Source organism: Protopterus annectens, chromosome 6.part1, assembly GCF_019279795.1.
Source record: "Protopterus annectens isolate FY-2018-M chromosome 6.part1, PAN1.0, whole genome shotgun sequence".
NCBI lineage: Eukaryota > Metazoa > Chordata > Ceratodontiformes > Protopteridae > Protopterus > Protopterus annectens.
The window spans coordinates 81,433,552-81,454,164 of record NC_056738.1 but is presented as its reverse complement, the minus strand read 5'-3'; the positions used below and the strand labels follow the sequence as shown (position 1 = coordinate 81,454,164).

Below are 20,613 nucleotides of genomic sequence, written 5' to 3'. Positions count from 1 at the left end.
ACCTAAATGCCATGACCTTGATTATAAGTTGAGCAACATAGAAGGATTTTCTTCCTACCTTGGACACATGTTGGTTGAATGCTAGGTTACTATCTGTATGAGTTCTCAGATCCCTAATTAATGAATCAACTTTTAGGGGTATTTTATTGATCACATAGTTACTTGGGGTAGCCAAATTCCCAAAAAATACTATAAGGTATTGCTCGGTATTGAGTTTTAAGCCATGGCTTTGGCACCAAGTGTTTACGTGTGCCAGACCTTCCTGAAGGGTGTTTACATCTTGGGGGATTCAATGAGTGCTTCCATTTTGCAATCATCTGTGAACTTGGTTAGCCAGAGGCCTTTGACATTGCCTCTAGTAGGGCAGTGTGTATTGCACGACTATTAAGCTAATGCATATACATAAATCAGTTTGCCAATGTAGTATTATTGCATATTGGCAAGAAAAGTCACATCCTTGATTTCTAAAGTGAAGTTGCTAAGATAGCTTCGCTGAGAATGAGGACATCAGACTATCTACAACCAGAGTACTATGCTTTCATGTAGTCCTGCTGTATTAAAGCAAACATTAGTGTTGTGGTGCAAGTTGTACAGTATTTCCCGTTCAGTTCTAAAACTAGTAACCAGACTAAACCAGATCTGACTTTTCTACTGAAGCCAAAACTGTCTGGCTGAGTGAAGTTTGCTGGATTCCACTTAATATTGTGTATACTAATACAACCTAGAATGCTTTTATCTAATTTTAGTGGCATTGCTTTGAATTTAAGTTACTGTTTTTTTTTCTGATGGCAGAAGAGAAAAAAAACAGACTAGTACTAGACTTGTGTTTGTTATTGAGGTAAAATCCTAGTCTGTTGCTATTGATTGGTGTGTGGTCTATTGAGCTTTTGCTTCCTGTTTTCCATTGGTGCAAATCAAGACAGTGACCAGCTTAAACTGGATCTGACTCTGCTACTGAAGCCAAGGTCACCTGCCTAAATGACTTTTGGTTAATAGTTTTCCATTGTCACAAATAAGGCATTTTAGTGCAGTCTGCTGTGTTGCTGTGCTTAGTGTTGCACTGCACTACTACAATGTGAACTGTACAAACACCTAGTGTTGCACTGCACTACTACAATGTGCACTGTACAGACACTTGTGCTGCAGTACTACAATGTGCACTGTACAGACACTTGTGCTGCAGTACTACAATGTGCACTGTACAGACACTTGTGCTGCAGTACTACAATGTGCACTGTACAGACACTTGTGCTGCAGTACTACAATGTGCACTGTACAGACACTTGTGCTGCAGTACTACAATGTGCACTGTACAGACACTTGTGCTGCAGTACTACAATGTGCACTGTACAGACACCTGGTGCTGCAGTACTACAATGTGCACTTTACAGACATCTTGACCTATATCTGTAACTCATAGCTCTGTCTCTCAGATCATGTTCAGTCAGTGTTATTAGTGTAACTTACAAATGCTGACATCTGCATGCAGCTGTGAGACAAGCCACATGTGCACCTGGATTGTCATTTAATCTTCCAGACAACCTGTAGTTGCTCTTCACCACTCATAAGCTTACAGTTGCCATTTTAGCCAATAAATGGCCATTGTTTGCATAGAGTGGCTCAAGCCACAACTACTCTGTAAATCTTATCTTCTTCACTTGTTACTTCTTTAATAGCTTATGGTGTGCTTAAATCATGTCATTTAACTACACAGTTATTCGCTAGTGTATCTCACCATAAGGTAACTTGGTTATTTACATTCCTCCATAAACTAGAAAGATAGTAGCTAAATACTTTGGTTTGTATATTTAACTAAATTCACCAAAATACTGGACAAAACAGAAGGTCAGCCCACTTTTTCCCTTTCTGTTGCCATTCACTTATCACTTTGTATCCTCAGAAAGTGTAGTAATCACCTTATACTCACAGATAATGAGCTTTAACTCAAACATTATTCTGTGAGAAGTGCAAATACTTAACTAACCTGGAGGCTTTCCTCTCACAAAAAAACATGGACTATAAACAGCACATACTTGCACCATAATCTCTACCAAAGTTTCCTAATCTACGAAGACTAGGCTTCATCACAAATCCAGCACCTCATTTACTCATGCTCACTTGTAGAATAGAGTCACCATGTCAAATCTCTTCAAATATACTGCTCCAAACTACTGCATTGATAAAAATGTTTCTGTGATCAGTGATTCTATAATTAAGCACACAAATTCTCCTCACTAAGCTGGACAAAAGGTAAAATGTAAGTCGTCTTTCAGGTGCCAGGATCTCTGACAACATAACAGCGTTAATGACCTGTTCACCAGACAAACATGACTATAACATAGTGATGGTCCATTTAGGAGTGAATAACTTCATGGTGCAAAAACCTGAGGGACATGCAGAGAAACAGTGGAACTTCCATGCATGTGACAAATGCAGGAAAGACACTGGTCTTGAGTGGTATCTTTCCTTCTACATGAATATTGCCCTAGAAAGCAGCTGGTGTCATTCCAGGCAGTATGTGATAGCAAGGGATAAGATGACTGTCAGTCCAACTTGCTTCAAAAAAGATGGCCTGCACCTCTTATTCTAAGACCTCCACTTAATGGCTATAGCTTCTGCTACCCCCACAGTGACATTTTTTAGGCAGGGTCCAGCTAATGGACATTCCAATGTAACAAACATATCAAACCCAGAACTGGATAATATTAAGGTGACTCTGCTCAATGCCAGAAGTCTTATACTTTCAAACCTTATGACAGCTGTAGTAGCATCTCCATACTTAAGGACCATATCACCTCTAAGCAGATTCACAGAGATCACCAAATGAACTCATAAAACTGCAGTTTAAGTTAAACAGGAAAAAAAACATCAGTTTATACTCTGTTAAAACACACCCTTTCTGCTCTCTGGTAATCATGTAAGAAACATTTCTAAATGGATTTTGAGAAACTTCAACTACCATCTCATTGAACAGGTGCAACTATACCTCCAGTCTAGATAATTATCAGGATTTCTTAGATTTAATAAACAAAAATTCCCTAGAACAGATAATTAAATCCACTAGCGGGTATAATATTCTCAATCTGGGCCATAAAAAATACCCTTTTCATGTACTATTCCCATGGTATCTCTTTACACAATTAAAGCAGACCATAAACTAGTTGATTCACCTACAAAATATCCAAAGCCCTTTTATCAAGTTATCTTAGAATTCAAGGATTTAAAATGTACTAATCTTATTAAATTCTATAAAGATGTTTCAAAATTCACTCATGGAACCATCAGCTCCATTGATGACACAGCAGGCATCTTCACAAAGGAGTTCTATGCATATTTAACTAAATGTATAGAGCTGGCAATGCTAACCAGAAAAAAATAAAGTGTGAAATTTAAAAGAAAAATCTCCTTGGTGGTCCCCCAACATAAATGCACTTTACAAAGACTTCCTTAATGCCATATCAAGGGTATTATCAACAATATTACTAAAAACTTGAAAAACACTATTAGGTCTCCAAAAGCAGACCATGAATGTAAGTTAGCATCTAAAGCTAAGGACAATCAATTCCTTTTCAGCTATGTTACGAAACTAAGGAATAACACCAATCACTGCTTTGAAGTTAATCAAATTGGCACCACCTGTTTGGATCCAACATACACTGCTATTATATTAGCAAAGAAATTCAAAGTCAATTGTACCCCAGAATTTTTTTTCCAAAGTCCACATATCCCTGAATTTCTTAAACATCCTATTACCACAAAGGAACAATTACCAAAAGTACTTTACAAGACCAAAAATACTTTTTTCATGGGGTCTGACAATATACCTGGTTATATACCTGGTTATTTAATACACAGCACAAGGAATGCCCAGGAAGAGCTGCCCATCTAGCTGTTAATCTTAAGTTTTTTTCCCTGAAGTTCGGCCCACTGTAGTGGTGACTCCACTCAACAAGGAAGGCCATACCATTAATTCCTGGAATGATATCCCCATCAGCTTGACAAGTCTCATTTGTAAAGCTGTGTAACATATTATAACTGACTTTATAAAGGATGATATTAAAAATCTCATTAGACTTGACTTGTAGAAGATTGGCTTTATCAATGGATGATTTTACATAATTAATTTGATTAACTTCTCAAAGAGGGTTTCACAGGTTGTCGCTAGTGATCATATTGTTCACATGTTGCAGCTTGACATCGTTAAGCTGGTGGTGGAATAAAGTTGTCTAGGAAGTCATCAAAAGAAAGGAGTGCAGGAAAGCACAAAGAAACTATCAGGTCACAAAGTAAAGACAGAAAGATAAAGAAGAGAGTCAAACACCCTTTTATAAGGGATGCCAGCAACAACCTGCTCACCAGTCCACAGCAGATCAAAGGTGCATGGAAGGAGTGCTTCCAGCAACTTCTGAATGAAGAAAACTCCACAGGAGCAGTACTGCACTAGAGACGGCCTTTGACGAAAGATGAAGAGGAGCCCACCCAAGAAGAGAAGTAAAATGAAGTCTGGGAAAGCAGCAGACTCAGATGAGGTCACAGCAGATATGATCAAGATGTTGGGTGAGACAAGAGAGAAACTGCTCTGAAGAATATACATGGTGGCATGGAAAAAAGCACATTCCAGATGACTGAAAAATAATCATACTAGTGCTACTGTACAAGAACCAAGGGGACATCCACAACTGTGGGAAGCACAGAGGTATCAAACCTCCTGTTGCACTTCATGAAAGTTCTAGAGAGGGTGATTGAGAAATGAAAACACAGAGAAGTACTGAGTAATATGAGAGAGGAGCAGTTCAGATTCAGATGAACATGCAGCACAAATGACCCAGTGCTTGCACTGAGACAGATAATTGAAAAGAAGTTAGAGAAGTGTTCAACTAGGCATTCCTAGACTTGGAGGAAGCATATGACAAAGTCCCATGAAAGCTGATTTGGGCAGTCCTGTGGTGGTCTGACATCCCAGAAATATTGGTAGAATTAGTGTAGGCTACATACAATGACCCAATGACTCAAGTATGAGTAGTATTCGGACTCTGAGGGGTTCCATTGGGAATGGGTGTGCCATCAGGCTTCATCTCTGAGCCCAGTGCTGTTCATACTGCTGATGGACTACATTAGCAAACAAGTCGGAGTGGACAGAGCAACACAGTTGCTGTATGCAGACAATGTGGCATTACAGGCAGACTTTGAGCAAGAACTTTAGCAAAGGATAGGGGAATGGAATACAAAATTGAAGGCATATGGGATGAAAAGAAATACAGATACATTAGTTCTTATGGCAGCAAATGGGGGAAATCAGAAGAAGCTGAAGATTGGGATATAAGGAAAAATAGTACAGAAACATGGGCAGTAAGTGCCTGAGATGGGTGGCAGGGTGCACACTATGGGACAGATGAAGAAATCAGGATATCAGAGCAGAAACCAAAGTAGCTCAAATTGCAGAGACAGTCAAAGTGAACAGACTACAGTGGTCTGGGGACATGTGCAGGAAAGTAGAAAATCTGGTGAAGATTAGGGACAGACATGAAGAAGGCAATAGGAAATCATGGGATCTGGTAAAGAGATAGATGGATTGTTTGACAGAAGACCTGTGACAGTCAGGCATGACTGTCGAAGAAGCGAGTGGCAATGAATCTAGAGGGAGGCAACAGCTGACACGACACCCTGATTCCACATAAACAAAAAGGGGTGATGATGGTCATAAACAGCATGGTAATCAGAAGTATTTAAAGATGAACTGCATGTACAGTAGAGACTACAGAAAATTCTAATATTAGCAGGATAATAGTACACAAAATTAGTCAGTGTTATTATAGTAAAACAGCACAGTACACACACACACACACACACACACACACACACACACACACACACACACACACACACACACACTCCTGAATAATATAAAAAAATAGGAATTTAAAGACACTCAGATCACAATAGATCTTAATCCACTGAGGTAAAGCACAGCAGTGGTAGCTAGAAGCAAGTGCACAGCTCCAACTGAGACTATGAGGGATAAATAAAACAGCATGATTAACAGTACATACCACTAAATACGATTTACAATGAAAGATAATACTCACTTGGGGTATCCACGCATAACATCGAATTAAAACATATCTGCAAATTAAGAAATATTTCTGAACCTCTAAATATTTCCTGTGAATATTTCCTTGAAGTTAAAGCATTTTAATAACATTAGGCCAAGGCTTTAAAGAGATTTTGGCCTTTTTAACCAGTGCTTAGTAAAGAAATGAAAGAAAGTAGATTATCTTCCACTGCAAGACACTGTGTCTGTAATATCTAATATGCAGTTTACTGGTTGCATCTCTTTTGCTGTTAACAGCCAAAGAGTTCACAGGATTGTTAAACAAAGTGTCACTGGCTAGTTGAACAGAGCTTTAAAACAAAAAAAAAAAAAAAAGAATTAAAGCTCCAAAATCTGAAATATACAATTTTGAATAATAAGACAAATTTAAAATTGAATTTCTTAAAATAAAAAAAAGTGGTGGCTCTTTTTGGAATAATTAACCCAGCTGGAGTTGAGTTTCTATTTCACAGACTTGAATACTCAAACTGCAGTTTTACATTTAACTTCTTATTGCTTTTAAAAGATAAATAATGTTTGCAAATCAAAGAAACAGACTAGTGTTCCCTAACCAAACAATATAAATGATACTACTCATGGTTTTAAGTATACCATGACTTTCAAACATTTTCACCAATGATGATTATGATTTTATGTTTTTTTTTATTCTTGTCATTCTCTTTTTGAATTAGTACTGTTTCAAGGTTCATTAGCTTTTCTCAGTTATGTCAAAAGTACTACTTGAAAGAAAAACTATGTCAAAAACGTGGCACAGCACTTGGGGTTTTCATGCACCACATTATTTTAGTGTGTTCTATACACAGCTGAAATACTATAACCGATAATGTAAAATAATGTTCATACACAAAGCTCTAGTCATGTTCTAGTTAGTACTTAAAGAACTGATTTTGTTTTATATTTACTGAGTGATCTGCTTTTACACTGTAAATTAGTTGCGTGTCTAGTCTGTTTTGAACTAAAAAAATATACAGTTTCTTGAAACACACTGCAGTTTCAAAGTTCTTGCATCTAGGGCATAATATATGTTAAAGCTGTTAAGTAATTAAAGCTTTTGGATACAGTTTTATAATACTTAATGTTGCCCATCTGTGATTTAAATTCCAAGGCTTCTAAACTTGTTTTGCTTTCAGCGAATTTATTCATTAATGTAGGCATGTAGTTTTCACCTGAATTAATATTTCAAGATGTGCAAGTTCTTTTCAGCTATGTTATGTGATTCATTTCTTTAGTGTATTCCTCAGAGTCTTGAAGTATAAACCCCGTTGGCAACACAGTAGTGTTTAGGCCGAACGTTTTGTTCTTATGACATGGCCCCATGATTCTTTTTATGTTTCATTACTTTCTTCCTTCAGTTCTTAGAAATTTGTGTACATCTTGTGTATTTATTTATTTCTTAACCAAATGAAAGGGTTCTTAATCACTTTAAAGCCACACTTGCAGAAACAGGGTTTTATTCATTTATTTGGGTTAGCCTTCAAGTAATTTTATAGCTTTGGTTTCTGCAGCTATCTACCTTACAACTTACTTTATTGCCTTAATTGATTTTGCAGTTGTTCTCAAAACAGTGTTTCTTCTGTGTTTACTTAGTTGTATTTAATTTAACATGTTAGTGCTTTTTTATATGCCAGTTTATGTCATTTTTTTATTATTCTGTGTTTTCATATTATTTTTATGATGTTTGGGCTCAAGCAACTGAATAACCCTGAAGTAGAAAGCTACAGGGCAAATGCATATATATGCTTACAATTTCAAGCAATCAATCAGCATGATTCTGACAGGTGGAAGAAAACCAGAGTATCTGAACAACACTTACAAGGCAACAGAGAGAATATGCCTAACTAATGTACACACGGAGAGTAACCAGAGCACTATTTGGAGCTCTGCCTGGATCTGTGACATGGAGATATATCCTTATTATACCATGCTGTTCCACTGCATTGTCATCAAATATTTTTAAACAAATAAAATTTAATTTTAAATGTATTTATTCTGCAGTTATGTTTTTGAACCATTAGACATTGTACAGTGTACATTGACAGGTTGTTTTTTAGCTTACTTGTGTGACTGGATCTTGTCCTGTCCTGTGGTGGTGTTACAAATTTACAAGCAGTGGTAGACCATTTTTCTTGGCCTTTAATTAGCTGAATTGCTTTGATTATTTTATAATTGTGTAGTCAGGAATCTTTTCTGAACCATGGCTGTTTGCATCACAGTTTGAGGAAAATTATTTAATACTCTGAAAAATCTGCACAGCATCATTGAACAACATGATTTTTCCCATAGATTTGGTATTCTCAGAACTATAGCTGCTTAGTTTTGTTTGGGTTATCACTGCTACTCTCATTTACCACTGGCTTTAGCCTCCCCTATGTTTCTTTGTGGTATCATTCTCTAAAGGGCCACCACTAAAGAAGCACACTCTGGACATGCCCTCCACTTCACCAGGTAGGTCCCATCTTTCCAGTAAGGAAAGTCACAGAGCTACTGGGACTATGCACCTGTTCATGAATGGAAAGAAGGGGGCTGTCATACTGCAGTCATCTGCTAAACTGACAAGGGGATTGGAGTACCCTAATTTTCCCAGACAAACCAGGTACGTAGAGCACAGTGGTGTGCAGTGGACCACACATCGTCGTCAGGTACATAGAAGCACAGTGGTGTTCAGTGGGGTACACATCAGCACTAGATACATAGAACACAGTGGTGTGCAGTGGGGCGCACACACCAACAGATGAATAGAGCACAGTGGTGTGCAGTGGGGCACACATTACCGCTTCTATAGTGTTCCTCCTTCTATGCCCAGACACTTCTGCTGCCATATCATTTCAGCGCCCAGAACATATGAAAAGCCCATGCCCTTAGCATGTCTACTTTCCCTCCTCCACCTAAGGAAAACAAGCTGTTGCCTCCATTTCTTTCTCACTCCTCCTTGCTTCCTCTGAGTATAGGCTACTTGTAGAATACAGTTTTCCTCTGGTCACAGTCAAGGCTTCAGTCCATTACATCACTAAGCCAACTTATTTATGATATATGCATTCCCATTCCCCTTTCTCCATCCAATCACAGCTATCATTAGGCTTACTGAACCACCCCCTCCATATTCCCTGCTTTGCTAATATAACTGGCTTTAACAATTAGAAAAATACATTACATATCTCCAAATGTCTACTGCATGAAATGCATGTGTTTGTGACAATAAATAGCTATCCTCAAAATAGATGCTAAATGTTCACTTATCAGCTTGGCACTTTGGTTTCAGAATGGCTGTCCAGCACTGGACATGACAGGAAAATATAATAAATGTGCTAAACTGTATGAGAAGAAGGCAGAAAACTTAAATGAGGGCTCACTGAATAATTTGTCTAATTGCAAAGGGGTTAATGGCAGGAGTTGGAAGAGTAATTTAAAAGGAAATCTACTGGGGAATGTGATCATCATAGAATGAATTAGTATAGAGAAGTAACTACCGGAGTTTATTTATTTAGCCATTTGGCAATCTGGGTAGGTAGACTAGTCCACTAATCCTTTTCAGGCGTGACCCATTTCCATAAGGAGTCCAAATAGGACATCACAGTGCAAATGACACTAAAGAGTAAAAGAAAAGAAAATCAACACTTATTACACCCCACATTAATTACAGTACAGTAATACAAAGATAATTAACAGTAACAGTAATCCATAAAACAGAACAAAATCCATAAATATAAAATATGAAGTATTAAAATCAACACTTATAGAAAAATACACCACACATTAATTACAGTACAGTAATACAAAGATAATTAACAGTAATCCATAAAACAGAACAAAATCCATAAATATAAAATATGAAGTATTAAAATCAACACTTATAAAAAATACACCACACATTACAGTACAGTAATACAAAGATAATTAACAGTAACAGTAATCCATAAAACAGAACAAAATCCATAAATATAAAATATGAAGTATTAAAATCAACACTTATAAAAAATACACCACACTACAGTACAGTAATACAAAGATAATTAACAGTAACAGTAATCCATAAAACAGAACAAAATCCATAAATATAAAATATGCAGTATTAAAATCAACACTTATAAAAAATACACCATACATTAATTACAGTACAGTAATACAAAGATAATTAACAGTAACAGTAATCCATAAAACAGAACAAAATCCATAAATATAAAATATGAAGTATTAAAATCAACACTTATAAAAAATACACCACACATTAATTACAGTACAGTAATACAAAGATAATTACCAGTAACAGTAATCCATAAAACAGAACAAAATCCATAAATATAAAATATGAAGTATTAAAATCAACACATAAAAAATACACCACACATTAATTACAGTACAGTAATACAAAGATAATTAACAGTAACAGTAATCCATAAAACAGAACAAAATCCATAAATATAAAATATGAAGTATTAAAATCAACACTTATAGAAAAATACACCACACATTAATTACAGTACAGTAATACAAAGATAATTAACAGTAACAGTAATCCATAAAACAGAACAAAATCCATAAATATAAAATATGAAGTATTAAAATCAACACTTATAAAAAATACACCACACATTAATTACAGTACAGTAATACAAAGATAATTAACAGTAACAGTAATCCATAAAACAGAACAAAATCTATAAATATAAAATATGAAGTATTAAAATCAACACTTATAAAAAATACACCACACATTAATTACAGTACAGTAATACAAAGATAATTAACAGTAACAGTAATCCATAAAACAGAACAAAATCCATAAATATAAAATATGAAGCATTAAAAAGTTCAGGTTGTTTGGACTAAAACAAAACTTGTACCATAGCTGGGTAATTTACCAAGCTGCTACTTACTGACAGCCCGTCTATATTGAACATACAATTTCCTTCGGATTCATTTACTGTCTCAGTGGTGGAGTGCCTTGTAACAAAATCCTACTTTCCCCTTTTGATTATAAACATAAGGTTAACTTTACCTCTCCAAGAAGCTGCATTGGGGCTTTCCCTTTCTCCTCCTCCTCTTCTGATTCACTTTCTTCATCACTGCTCTCTTCGCCAGATGTTTCTGACAGACCTCTGTGAACTCTGTTTGCAGAGCTATGTGGCAGCACAACTTCAGTAGAAAATACAGGATTTGTAATCTGTTCTTCAAAATGTTTTCTTTCTATAATGAAGAATTTATTTAATATTTTATATCTGATTTTAAACCACCAATATTGCCAAATTTTTATCCAATAAATATGCTGCTTGCATCAACATGAAATGCACAACATATGCTCTGAATGTAACCAGTGGTGAAATGCACATAATGAGGTTCCTGATAGCCAACGCACTGAAGTTGTTAGAACAAATAACGGGAAGTTGTACCTCTTTCTCTCATAAATATGTCAAAATGTTTTTTCCCCCCTCAACAGAAATGCAGTTCACATCTTCCACAAAAAATCTAGACCTGGATTACTTCTTTGGAAAATAATAAAGTAATTTGTACTGCTTTCAAAAATTAGAAGCTACAGCAATAATTATGTTTTACTCTCTAGAAGGGCAGCAGAATTCTTCTTCCACCTAAAATAATCTCACTGTCATTTAAATGATGCTTTTACCCTAAATAAATCACATACAATGTCATTCATTCAAATTAAACTCATTCCTTTCAGAACATAACATAGCTGTTTTTCTTTTGCAATTCCAGAATATTACTTGTACTATTCTTAAGTGAGATCCACAAATGGAAACTCAGAGTGACGTACATTATTTGATGCCTACAGACCCTGCCTTACCCTTCAGCATTTTCTAGCATACATTTTTTTTTTCATTTAATCTCAATTACTACCTCACAATACATTCAACTTGTTTAGAAAAATAGGCAAACTTTACATCAGCAACCTGACTGGAGAAAAGATGTTCTCCAGTACGGTATTAATGTACAAGTAATGCCCGCTGAAAAAAAGTCTGCTGCGTCACAGCAGCATATCAAGCTGCCATGGAGCTCGGACAGTAAAAAACTAATGGCCTCCATTATTTGACAGCAGCTCTTCTGCTGTTTAGCGAGTGTAATTGTTAAGAGAAAAATGTTAAACATACTGTTATTTGTCTTTTTCCTCCTCTTGCAAATTGAACATGTTATTTGTTGGGATATGCCTATCAAAGATGGGCCTCATCTGTGAACAAAATGCAGCATTGCTTATGAACCTGAATAATATCTGTTTTCTGCTTTTCAAAATAAAGAGATTTGGTTATAGCTTAGTGAAGCCTGGGATAAGGATGCACGGCCGAGTAAGAGTTAATTTACTGAAGCAGGCTGTGTGTCCTGGAAAATTTGAGCTACCATTGTTGAACTGAACATTCTGTACTTCTTGAACATTCTGTACTAACTGTTGGTTTGAGGTAATTTGTGATAAACATGTTTATCCTATATGTTTTTCATAGCCAACTGTCAACGGTCGGAAATGTAACAAAAAGTTGTTTTGCTTGCAGTATAAAAGTTGATGTCAGTAAACAAGTTGACCAGAGGAGATCATCTTGGCCAACATGTTGTGTAATCTGGTTAGCTGGTAATAAAGAAGTTTTTCATCACCTGAGGCAGATGTGACTCGTTTGAATTTTTCTTCTGACATTTTGGTGCTTTGGACCGGAAACCTCTACGAAGATACGGATCAGACCGACAGAGAGACCGAAAAACCTGTGCAGGTGAGGGTTTCTCATCTTAAGATTCCCTCGACTGAAAGCCCTCAGACTGATTTGTCGTTGAGAGGAGGCCGGCCGCTCTCTGATCCCTATCTGAGGGACGGTTTCTGAATGAAAAGGGGAAACGGAGTCTCATCTGGTTCAGGTAGGATGAAACATAAATTTTCTTTTAGTTTAATTTAATCTGGTCGACAAGGTTTTATTTTTAGTTAAGGGTGGGTAGGATTACTTGTTAAGATTATTTTGTTAGGATCACCCATTAAGATAGCCCCATTTTATAATAAGCCCTGTAAAATAACTTTGATACAGTCCTAAAATAAGAAATCTAGGGGAAACATGGGTTTGAGTTGCTGCAAGTGTGAGAGTGATGTCTGTTTAAATGTTGATGCTAAGTATATGAAAGGTTTAAACAAAAATAATGTTAAATTTTTGAAAAAGTGGAAGTTGAAATATGATTTTGATGGTACCCTGAATAAGAATGCCTGTGAAAAATTGGTTAGAGATTTGAAAAGAGATGCAGGAACTAGAACTAGAACTAAAAAACAAAGACAATTGGGATTTCCCCAAGCACAAAAATGGTTAGAAGAGGCAAATAAATGAGCTATAAAAGAAAAACAGTGCCAGGAAAAAGAAAAAATAAATCAAAAGGGATCACTGGTGCCAAGTGGAAAAGTAGCTTTATTTTTAGATAAGGAGGATGAGCATACAGTTTGTGCGGTACAAAGGCAGGCAACTGCCCCACCGTATGGGGAAATTGCTGCTGCCGTACCAGCAGAACCTCCTCAATATCAGTCTGAAGATGTGGGATCTGTACAGCAGGGTGGGTTATTGGCTGCTCAAGGAAGCGTTGTGACCCCTCCAATTTACCCGCAAATTCCCGTAGTACCCAAAGTTGCTTTGCAACAGGTAGACCAACCTATGCAGTTAAGGTCAGGACCAGCAGGGCAAGGACGTTGGGCCATTAAACTTTCTGACTACTCAGAAGCCCTTCCCTTAATACAAGTTGCAAACTCAAAAGCAGGGGATGTTGGACAAGAGCCAACTATTTTAGTTTATCGTCCCTGGGCTAGAGAGGATATAAAACAAGCTACAGATGGTATTCCTCATCCCAAGGTTAATTTTCAAAAGTTTTCTGAGGACATAGTTGGCATGTGTTTAAGTTCTCATCTAAATGGTTTAGAAGTAGAACAAGTAGTGCGACAAATCCTGGGTCCAGATTGGCACTTAGTTTGTGGTACTTGGACATGTAAGGCAGATGACGGCACTACATTAAAGCATAATTCTGGGGTGTTAGACACTCGAGTCACTGATCTGTTAGAGAATTTCTGATAAGTGGCATCCAAGAGCAGATTGGACAGTAATAAATCAGTGCATCCAAAATGATGATGAATCTGTAGATCACTATATTGTAAGATTGAAAGAAGTGTTCAATAACCATTGTGGAATAATGATTCTGCAGGATCAGACCAATGATAGTCCGTATGAACAGCAATTGAAAAATGCTTTTCTTAAGGGTTGCAGGGCTCCAATAAGTAGTTTTATAACTAAGCATATGGGAGATCATAGAACATGTAGACTGCAACCTTTGTTTGAATATGCACGGTATGCTGAGCGACATTTCAATTTAAAAAAGAAAGTACAAGTGTTAGCAGTAGGGTATGATGGTGGTATATTCTTGGTACAGGACCAAAGGGGGCAAGGGCGCCATGGTGGCCCGAAATGGGACATGTTAAATAAACCGGGTGGACATTCAGAGGAATATGAGAGGAGGTTAAAATGTGGAGAATGTTTTAAATGCGGTAGACGTGGGCACTTCGCTGCCGACTGTGAAGAGTGGCAACATCCCCCACAGCTTACGAACAAGGGCTCCGCATGACTATATGATAGTAAAGGAAGGCACCAAATTCATTATTGTGATTATTGTAGAGAAGAAGAGAGTTAGAATGATTGTGATGATGATGAGGCAGACACTCTCTGCGATGAATATCAGAACACTCAGAAGGAAGGGTGGGATTGTGACTGTGAAGTCATAAACCTGGCAAGTTTGGGTATTGCTATGCATCTAGATCAAAAACCCATGACAGAGTTTTTGGTTGAGGGATAGAAAGTGGAGTTTTTATGTGATTCAGGTGCATCGCTTACACTTTTGGGTCCAGCAGTTCTGCCCACGAACTGCAAGACAGATGAGTTTGTCCTTGTGAAAGCGGCAAACGGGAAAATCTATAAGGAACCACTGTCTTATCCTCTATTGTTCACAGATCCGCAAACAAACCAAACTGTTAGGTGTAGGGTAATTATATCGAAAGTTTGTCCAGTTAATTTGCTGGGAAGAGATTTGATGCATTTGTTTGGAATAGCAGCAATTCCCACACCTAAAGGCATTGAGGCGAAAAGGTTAGCGGATGGCTTGGTGGTACAGGGAGTACAAGATTTGTTTTACTGGTATAGCCAAGACTTGATTGGGATGTGCAAGGCAATACAGTAGTGACCTGTACTTTGACTAAGGAAATGAGTTCTTTATATCGCTCAGGTTATAGCCCAGATATTTCAATTACTAAAGCGGTGGGGACACATTGGGTAGATTTGGTGAAAAAGGTAACGAATTGGGACACAATGTCCGAAAGTCAATTGAAAGATCAACAGATCCAGGTACAACTTGGGCACCACCAAGTGTACACCTCAGGGATGACAAAACAGAAATGGCATGACAAATCCTCCTAACTCAAGAGGAAGATAGTGCGTTAAGTGCTTTACCTGTAGATTTATGGTCAAAAGGTAAAGGGGATGTAGGACTGATGAAAACAGCAGGTGAAGTTTGTATAGCTCCAAAGTCAGGTTTTAGACCTCGTAAGTACCAATACCCGCTAAGTAAACAAGCAGAGGAAGGAATTAAGCCAGTCACTGAGCAGCTAAAACAGGTAGGAATTCTTGTTGAATGCCCAGATTCGCCCTGCAATACTCAGTTGTTTCCTGTAAAGAAACCGGATGGGTCATGGAGGTTGGTTCAGGATTTACAAGCAGTTAATTCAGCTGTGATCCCAAGAGCACCAGTGGCCCCTGACCCCTATACATTACTTAATGATTTACTACCTCAGCACAGATATTTTGATATAAGCAATGCCTTTTTCTCCATACCACTACATAAGGAGAGTAGATTTTGGTTTGCATTCACTTATCAAGGTAAAAGATGCACCTACACCAGATTGCCACAGGGTTATTGAGAGTCCGACAATATTCGCACAAGAAATGGCTGCAAATTTAGCTCAGTTTGTTCCCCCAGAGGGAAGCCAGGTTCTGTTGTAAGTAGATGATATTTTGTTGGCCTCACCCACGCAGGAAAGTTGTAAAAGGGATACCCTTGCCCTTCTTAGTTTTTTAGCTGAGCAAGGACACAAGGTAAATAAAGAAAAGTTACAATTGTGGAAAGCGCAAGTAAAGTACTTGGGTTATTTAATTTCGCAGGCAGGTAGACAATTGCAGAACAAAAGAAAACAAGCAATTCTTGAGGCACCTATGCCCACAACTAAGTGGGAGATGATGTCCTTTTTAGGTGTGACTAATTTTTGTAGAAGTTGGATCCCTAACTATGCTGAGGAAGTAGGGCCATTGACCGCACTAATCTATGACACTCCCATGGCAGCTAAGAATGATATACAGTGGACAAATAAGGCAATACAGACATTTAATAGAATTAAGCAATTGATAGCAGGATCCTCTGTTTTGGGTTTTCTGAACTATTCTAAGCCGTTTATACAAATGGTTGATTTTAAGGGAGGATATATGACTTCGGTTCTGGTGCAAGTACATGGGGATAAACAGAGGCCGATAGCTTTCTATTCCTCCAGATTAGATCCTGTTGCAAGGGCATTGCCGCATTGTGTTCAAGCTGTGGTGGCGGCCGCCATGGCAGTACAAGCCTCAGCATCATTAGTTTTGTTTCACCCATTACAATTGCGGGTTCCATATTCAGTAGCTACTATACTTTTGCAAGATACGATAACCTTTTTATCTCCTAGTCGACATTTGTCATGTATGACAGTGCTGCTGACACAGCCTCATATGACCATAGAAAGATGTACTACTCTTAATCCGGCAATACTTTTGCCGACTCCAGAAGAAGGTACTCCACACGTTTGTTTAGGGAGCATTCATGACAAAGTGCTTCCCCGACCAGATTTAACGGATATTCCGTTGATAGATTCTGACCTCGTTTTGTTTGTAGACGGATCAGCAAAGAAGGACACTGTAGGAAAAGCACTAGTAGGGTATTGCAGTCACCACAGTAACTGAAGTTTTGGAGGCAAAAAGATTGTCAAACATTTATTCTGCACAAGCAGCTGAGTTGGTGGCTTTGACTCGAGCTTGTACCTTAGGGGAGGGTAAGAAAGTGACAATTTATACAGATAGTCAATATGCTTTCTCCACTATACGTGTTTTCGCTCAAGAATGGAAGAATAGGGGAATGGTTACTGCGACAGGCACCAATAAATCACAGAGATTTAATTTTACAGTTGTTAGATGCAGTGCAACTACCACTTCAGATAGCGATATGTAAATGTTCTGCACATACCAACAGAAAAGATCCTGTCTCCAGGGGAAATGCCCTTGCTGATATGGCTGCAAAAAAGGCAGCTCAAGAAAATGATTTGCTTTTACATGACAATGATTTAGAGCCCGGACACCTCTTCGACTTAGAGACACTAAAAGTAATGCAAACATTGACGACACAGAAGGAAAAATGTCGTTGGGTAAAATATGGTATCACTCAACAGGATGGGTTGTATAGGGCATCAGATGGCAAAATGGTATTACCCTCAAACCTTTTTAGGTATGCGGCATTGGTTAGCCATGGACCTGCCCATGTAGGAGTACAGACGATGATTCAAGTAGTGTCTAAGGTGTTTTGGTGTAAGGGGTTTTCAACTTATGCAAAGCAATTCTGTTTATCTTGTTTATTATGTGCAAAGTATCATGCTCAGGGGGGAGTTAAAAAGTCTCAGCAGGTATTCCCTACCCCTCCATATCCATTCCACACACACTGTATGGACTTTATTGAATTGACACCCTCAGAGGGAAAACGGTTCTGTTTAGTCATTATTGATGCTTTTTCTAAATGGGTAGAAGCTTTTCCAGTAAAGCACTTGAATGCACAAACAGTAGCAAAGCTTTTGACTACAGAAATAATTCCCCGATTTGGTTTACCAAGACGCATTTACAGTGATAATGGGTCTCATTTTGTTAACCAGATTTTTCAGAAGTTGGGTCAAGTGTTTCAAATTGATCTTAAATATCATTGTGCTTACCATCCCCAATCAGCTGGACTGGTGGAAAGACACAACGGTGTCTTGAAGAGTAAGCTCCGCAAACTGATGGCAGAAACACATAGATCATGGACTGCATGCCTTCCTTTGGCACTCCTGTATATGCGAATCTCACCTTCCTACAAAGGACTTACACCATTTGAACTTTTGTTTGGGAGACCATATTACGTCCAGCAGTGGCAAGGATTGTTGCCAGCGGAACGTGAGGGGGGTGAGGATCTAGCGGATTATATGAAGAAGCTGCTAAATGTCAAATCTCTTGTAACCAATGACTCCTTTGCAGATTCTAGAAATGAAACCTTGTTAAGCGTGGCACCCGGGGACTGGGTGTGGATCCGAATTGTGAAGAGAAAAAATTGGTCATCCCCCAGGTGGGAAGGCCCATACCAAGTACTTATCTCGACACCTACGGCTGTAAAGATCGCTGAGAGGACTTCGTGGATTCATATCACCCACTGTAAAACATGCAAGGCTCTTCCTTCTGCCATTGATATTGGTCAAACTCCGCCGGACCTCTGAGCGCAGAGTCTGGCTACAAAGGGGGATTAGCCCAATAGGGGTTAGTTCGTCTCAACCCCAGTGAAGAAACCAACGGCGCGAGGTAGTCCTTAGGGAGGATGGCCATGTTCAACTGGTACTTGAACTGTCACATGATGATGATTTTGGTGGCGAAAGTAAATATGTCCATACGAGAAGAAACAGTTGCAAGAGAAAAAGGAATGGTGGTGCTGCAAGCGCAAACAGGTGTTACTACTGTGTTTAAGGTGAAACTTTGTGAAGGAATTTTGGACTGTTCTAAATGGAACAATAATAATTTCTTGACTTGTGCAATAGAGACTGTACGTCCTGGTCAAATGTTTGGTGGTCAACAGATGTGAATGGATGGGAAACAAGTGGTGCAGTGATACCAGAGAAAGATAAAAGCAGGCAACAAAGAAAAAAAATTGTGCATTTCCAAGGTACCGAAGTAATTACTATAACCATTGTGTCACCACAAGAAAGTGATTTTTCCTCTTCTTGCAAAGTGAACATGTTATTTGTTGGGATATGCCTATCAAAGATGGGCCTCATCTGTGAACAAAATGCAGCATTGCTTATGAACCTGAATAATATCCATTTTCTGCTTTTCAGAATAAAGAGATTTGGTTATAGCTTAGTGAAGCCTGGGATAAGGACGCACGGCCGAGTAAGAGTTAATTTACTGAAGCATGCTGTGTGTCCTGGAAAATTTGAGCTACCATTGTTGAACTGAACATTCTGTACTTCTTGAACATTCTGTACTAACTGTTGGTTTGAGGTAATTTGTGATAAACATGTTTATCCTATATGTTTTTCATAGCCAACTGTCAACGGTCAGAAATGTAACAAAAAGTTGTTTTGCTTGCAGTATAAAAGTTGATGTCAGTAAACAAGTTGACCAGGGATCATCTTGGCCAACATGCTGTGTAATCTGGTTAGCTGCTAATAAAGAAGTTTTTCATCACCTGAGGCAGATGTGACTCGTTTGAATTTTTCTTCTGACAGTAATATGTATTAAAAAAAGTGTGCGTGTGTGTAAGTGTATGAGTACATGTGAGTGAAAGCAAGATCGATGGAGCAGTTATTTTAAACTCACTAAGCAGCGCTTTTGCTCTTTAAAGAGTGTAAAAAAAAAAACAGAAAAAAAAGTGTGTGTGTGAATGTATATGCACAAATGCATTTATGTTTCTGTCTGCATATGTGATTGAATGCGTGCATGAAAGTAGACGATTGTGTGTGCATGATTGTGTGAAAGCAGAAGAGACTGTATGCGTGTATGAGAATGAACAGTGAGATTGATCGAATTGTTATTTTACACTCAATAAGCAGTGCTTTTGCTGTTTAGCGAATGTTGTGTCTTTCGGCTTTTTGGTTAGGGGTTGCCACAGCGGAACTCCGGTCCGCTAATGACTGGTAGTTGATTTTTACGTGCCGAGTTACCAGACCTGACGCACAACCTTCAACAAAGGTACGCCCATTCACGCATGTCTCCACGCAGAAGACACTCTAGCTAAGAATCGAACCGGACAGCGTCTTACTGTGAGGCAACAATGCTACCGCAGCACCACCACTGCGGGATTTTGCTGTTTAGTGAATGGTGAGTAAAAAAGAAAAGAAACTTAAATAACAAAGTGTGTGTGTGTGTGTGTGTGTGTGTGTGTGTGTGTGTATGAATGAGATAGTGTGTGTGTGTGTATATGAACGAGTGTGTGTGTGTGTGTGTGTGTGTGTGTGTGTGTGTGTGTATGAAAGCAGAAGAGACTGAGTGTGAAAGTGAAGAGTGAGAGCAATACCTGGCAGCAGCAGTTAAGAGGTCTGCATACCTCTCAACTGTACAGATTTTTGCCTCATATTTTTGATGTGGCCCTCGTAAAATTTTGGTTTCCTGGTAAATTGCTGGCAAAGCACTAAGAACTGAAGTAAAATAATAATGACAGGCATTTGAATTTCAGACTTC

General features: G+C 38.2%; 1 protein-coding gene across 2 annotated transcripts in view; it reads right to left on the bottom strand.

Moving 5' to 3' along the window:
• ERICH2 (glutamate rich 2) overlaps positions 1 to 20,613 on the bottom strand; it is a 948,280-nt gene that overhangs the window by 183,558 nt on the left and 744,109 nt on the right. For both annotated transcript variants that reach the window (XM_044075511.1, XM_044075512.1), the window contains one exon: positions 11,109 to 11,296. In XM_044075511.1, coding sequence (XP_043931446.1) covers positions 11,109 to 11,296 — 188 coding nt within the window. The remainder of the gene's footprint in view (positions 1 to 11,108; positions 11,297 to 20,613) is intronic.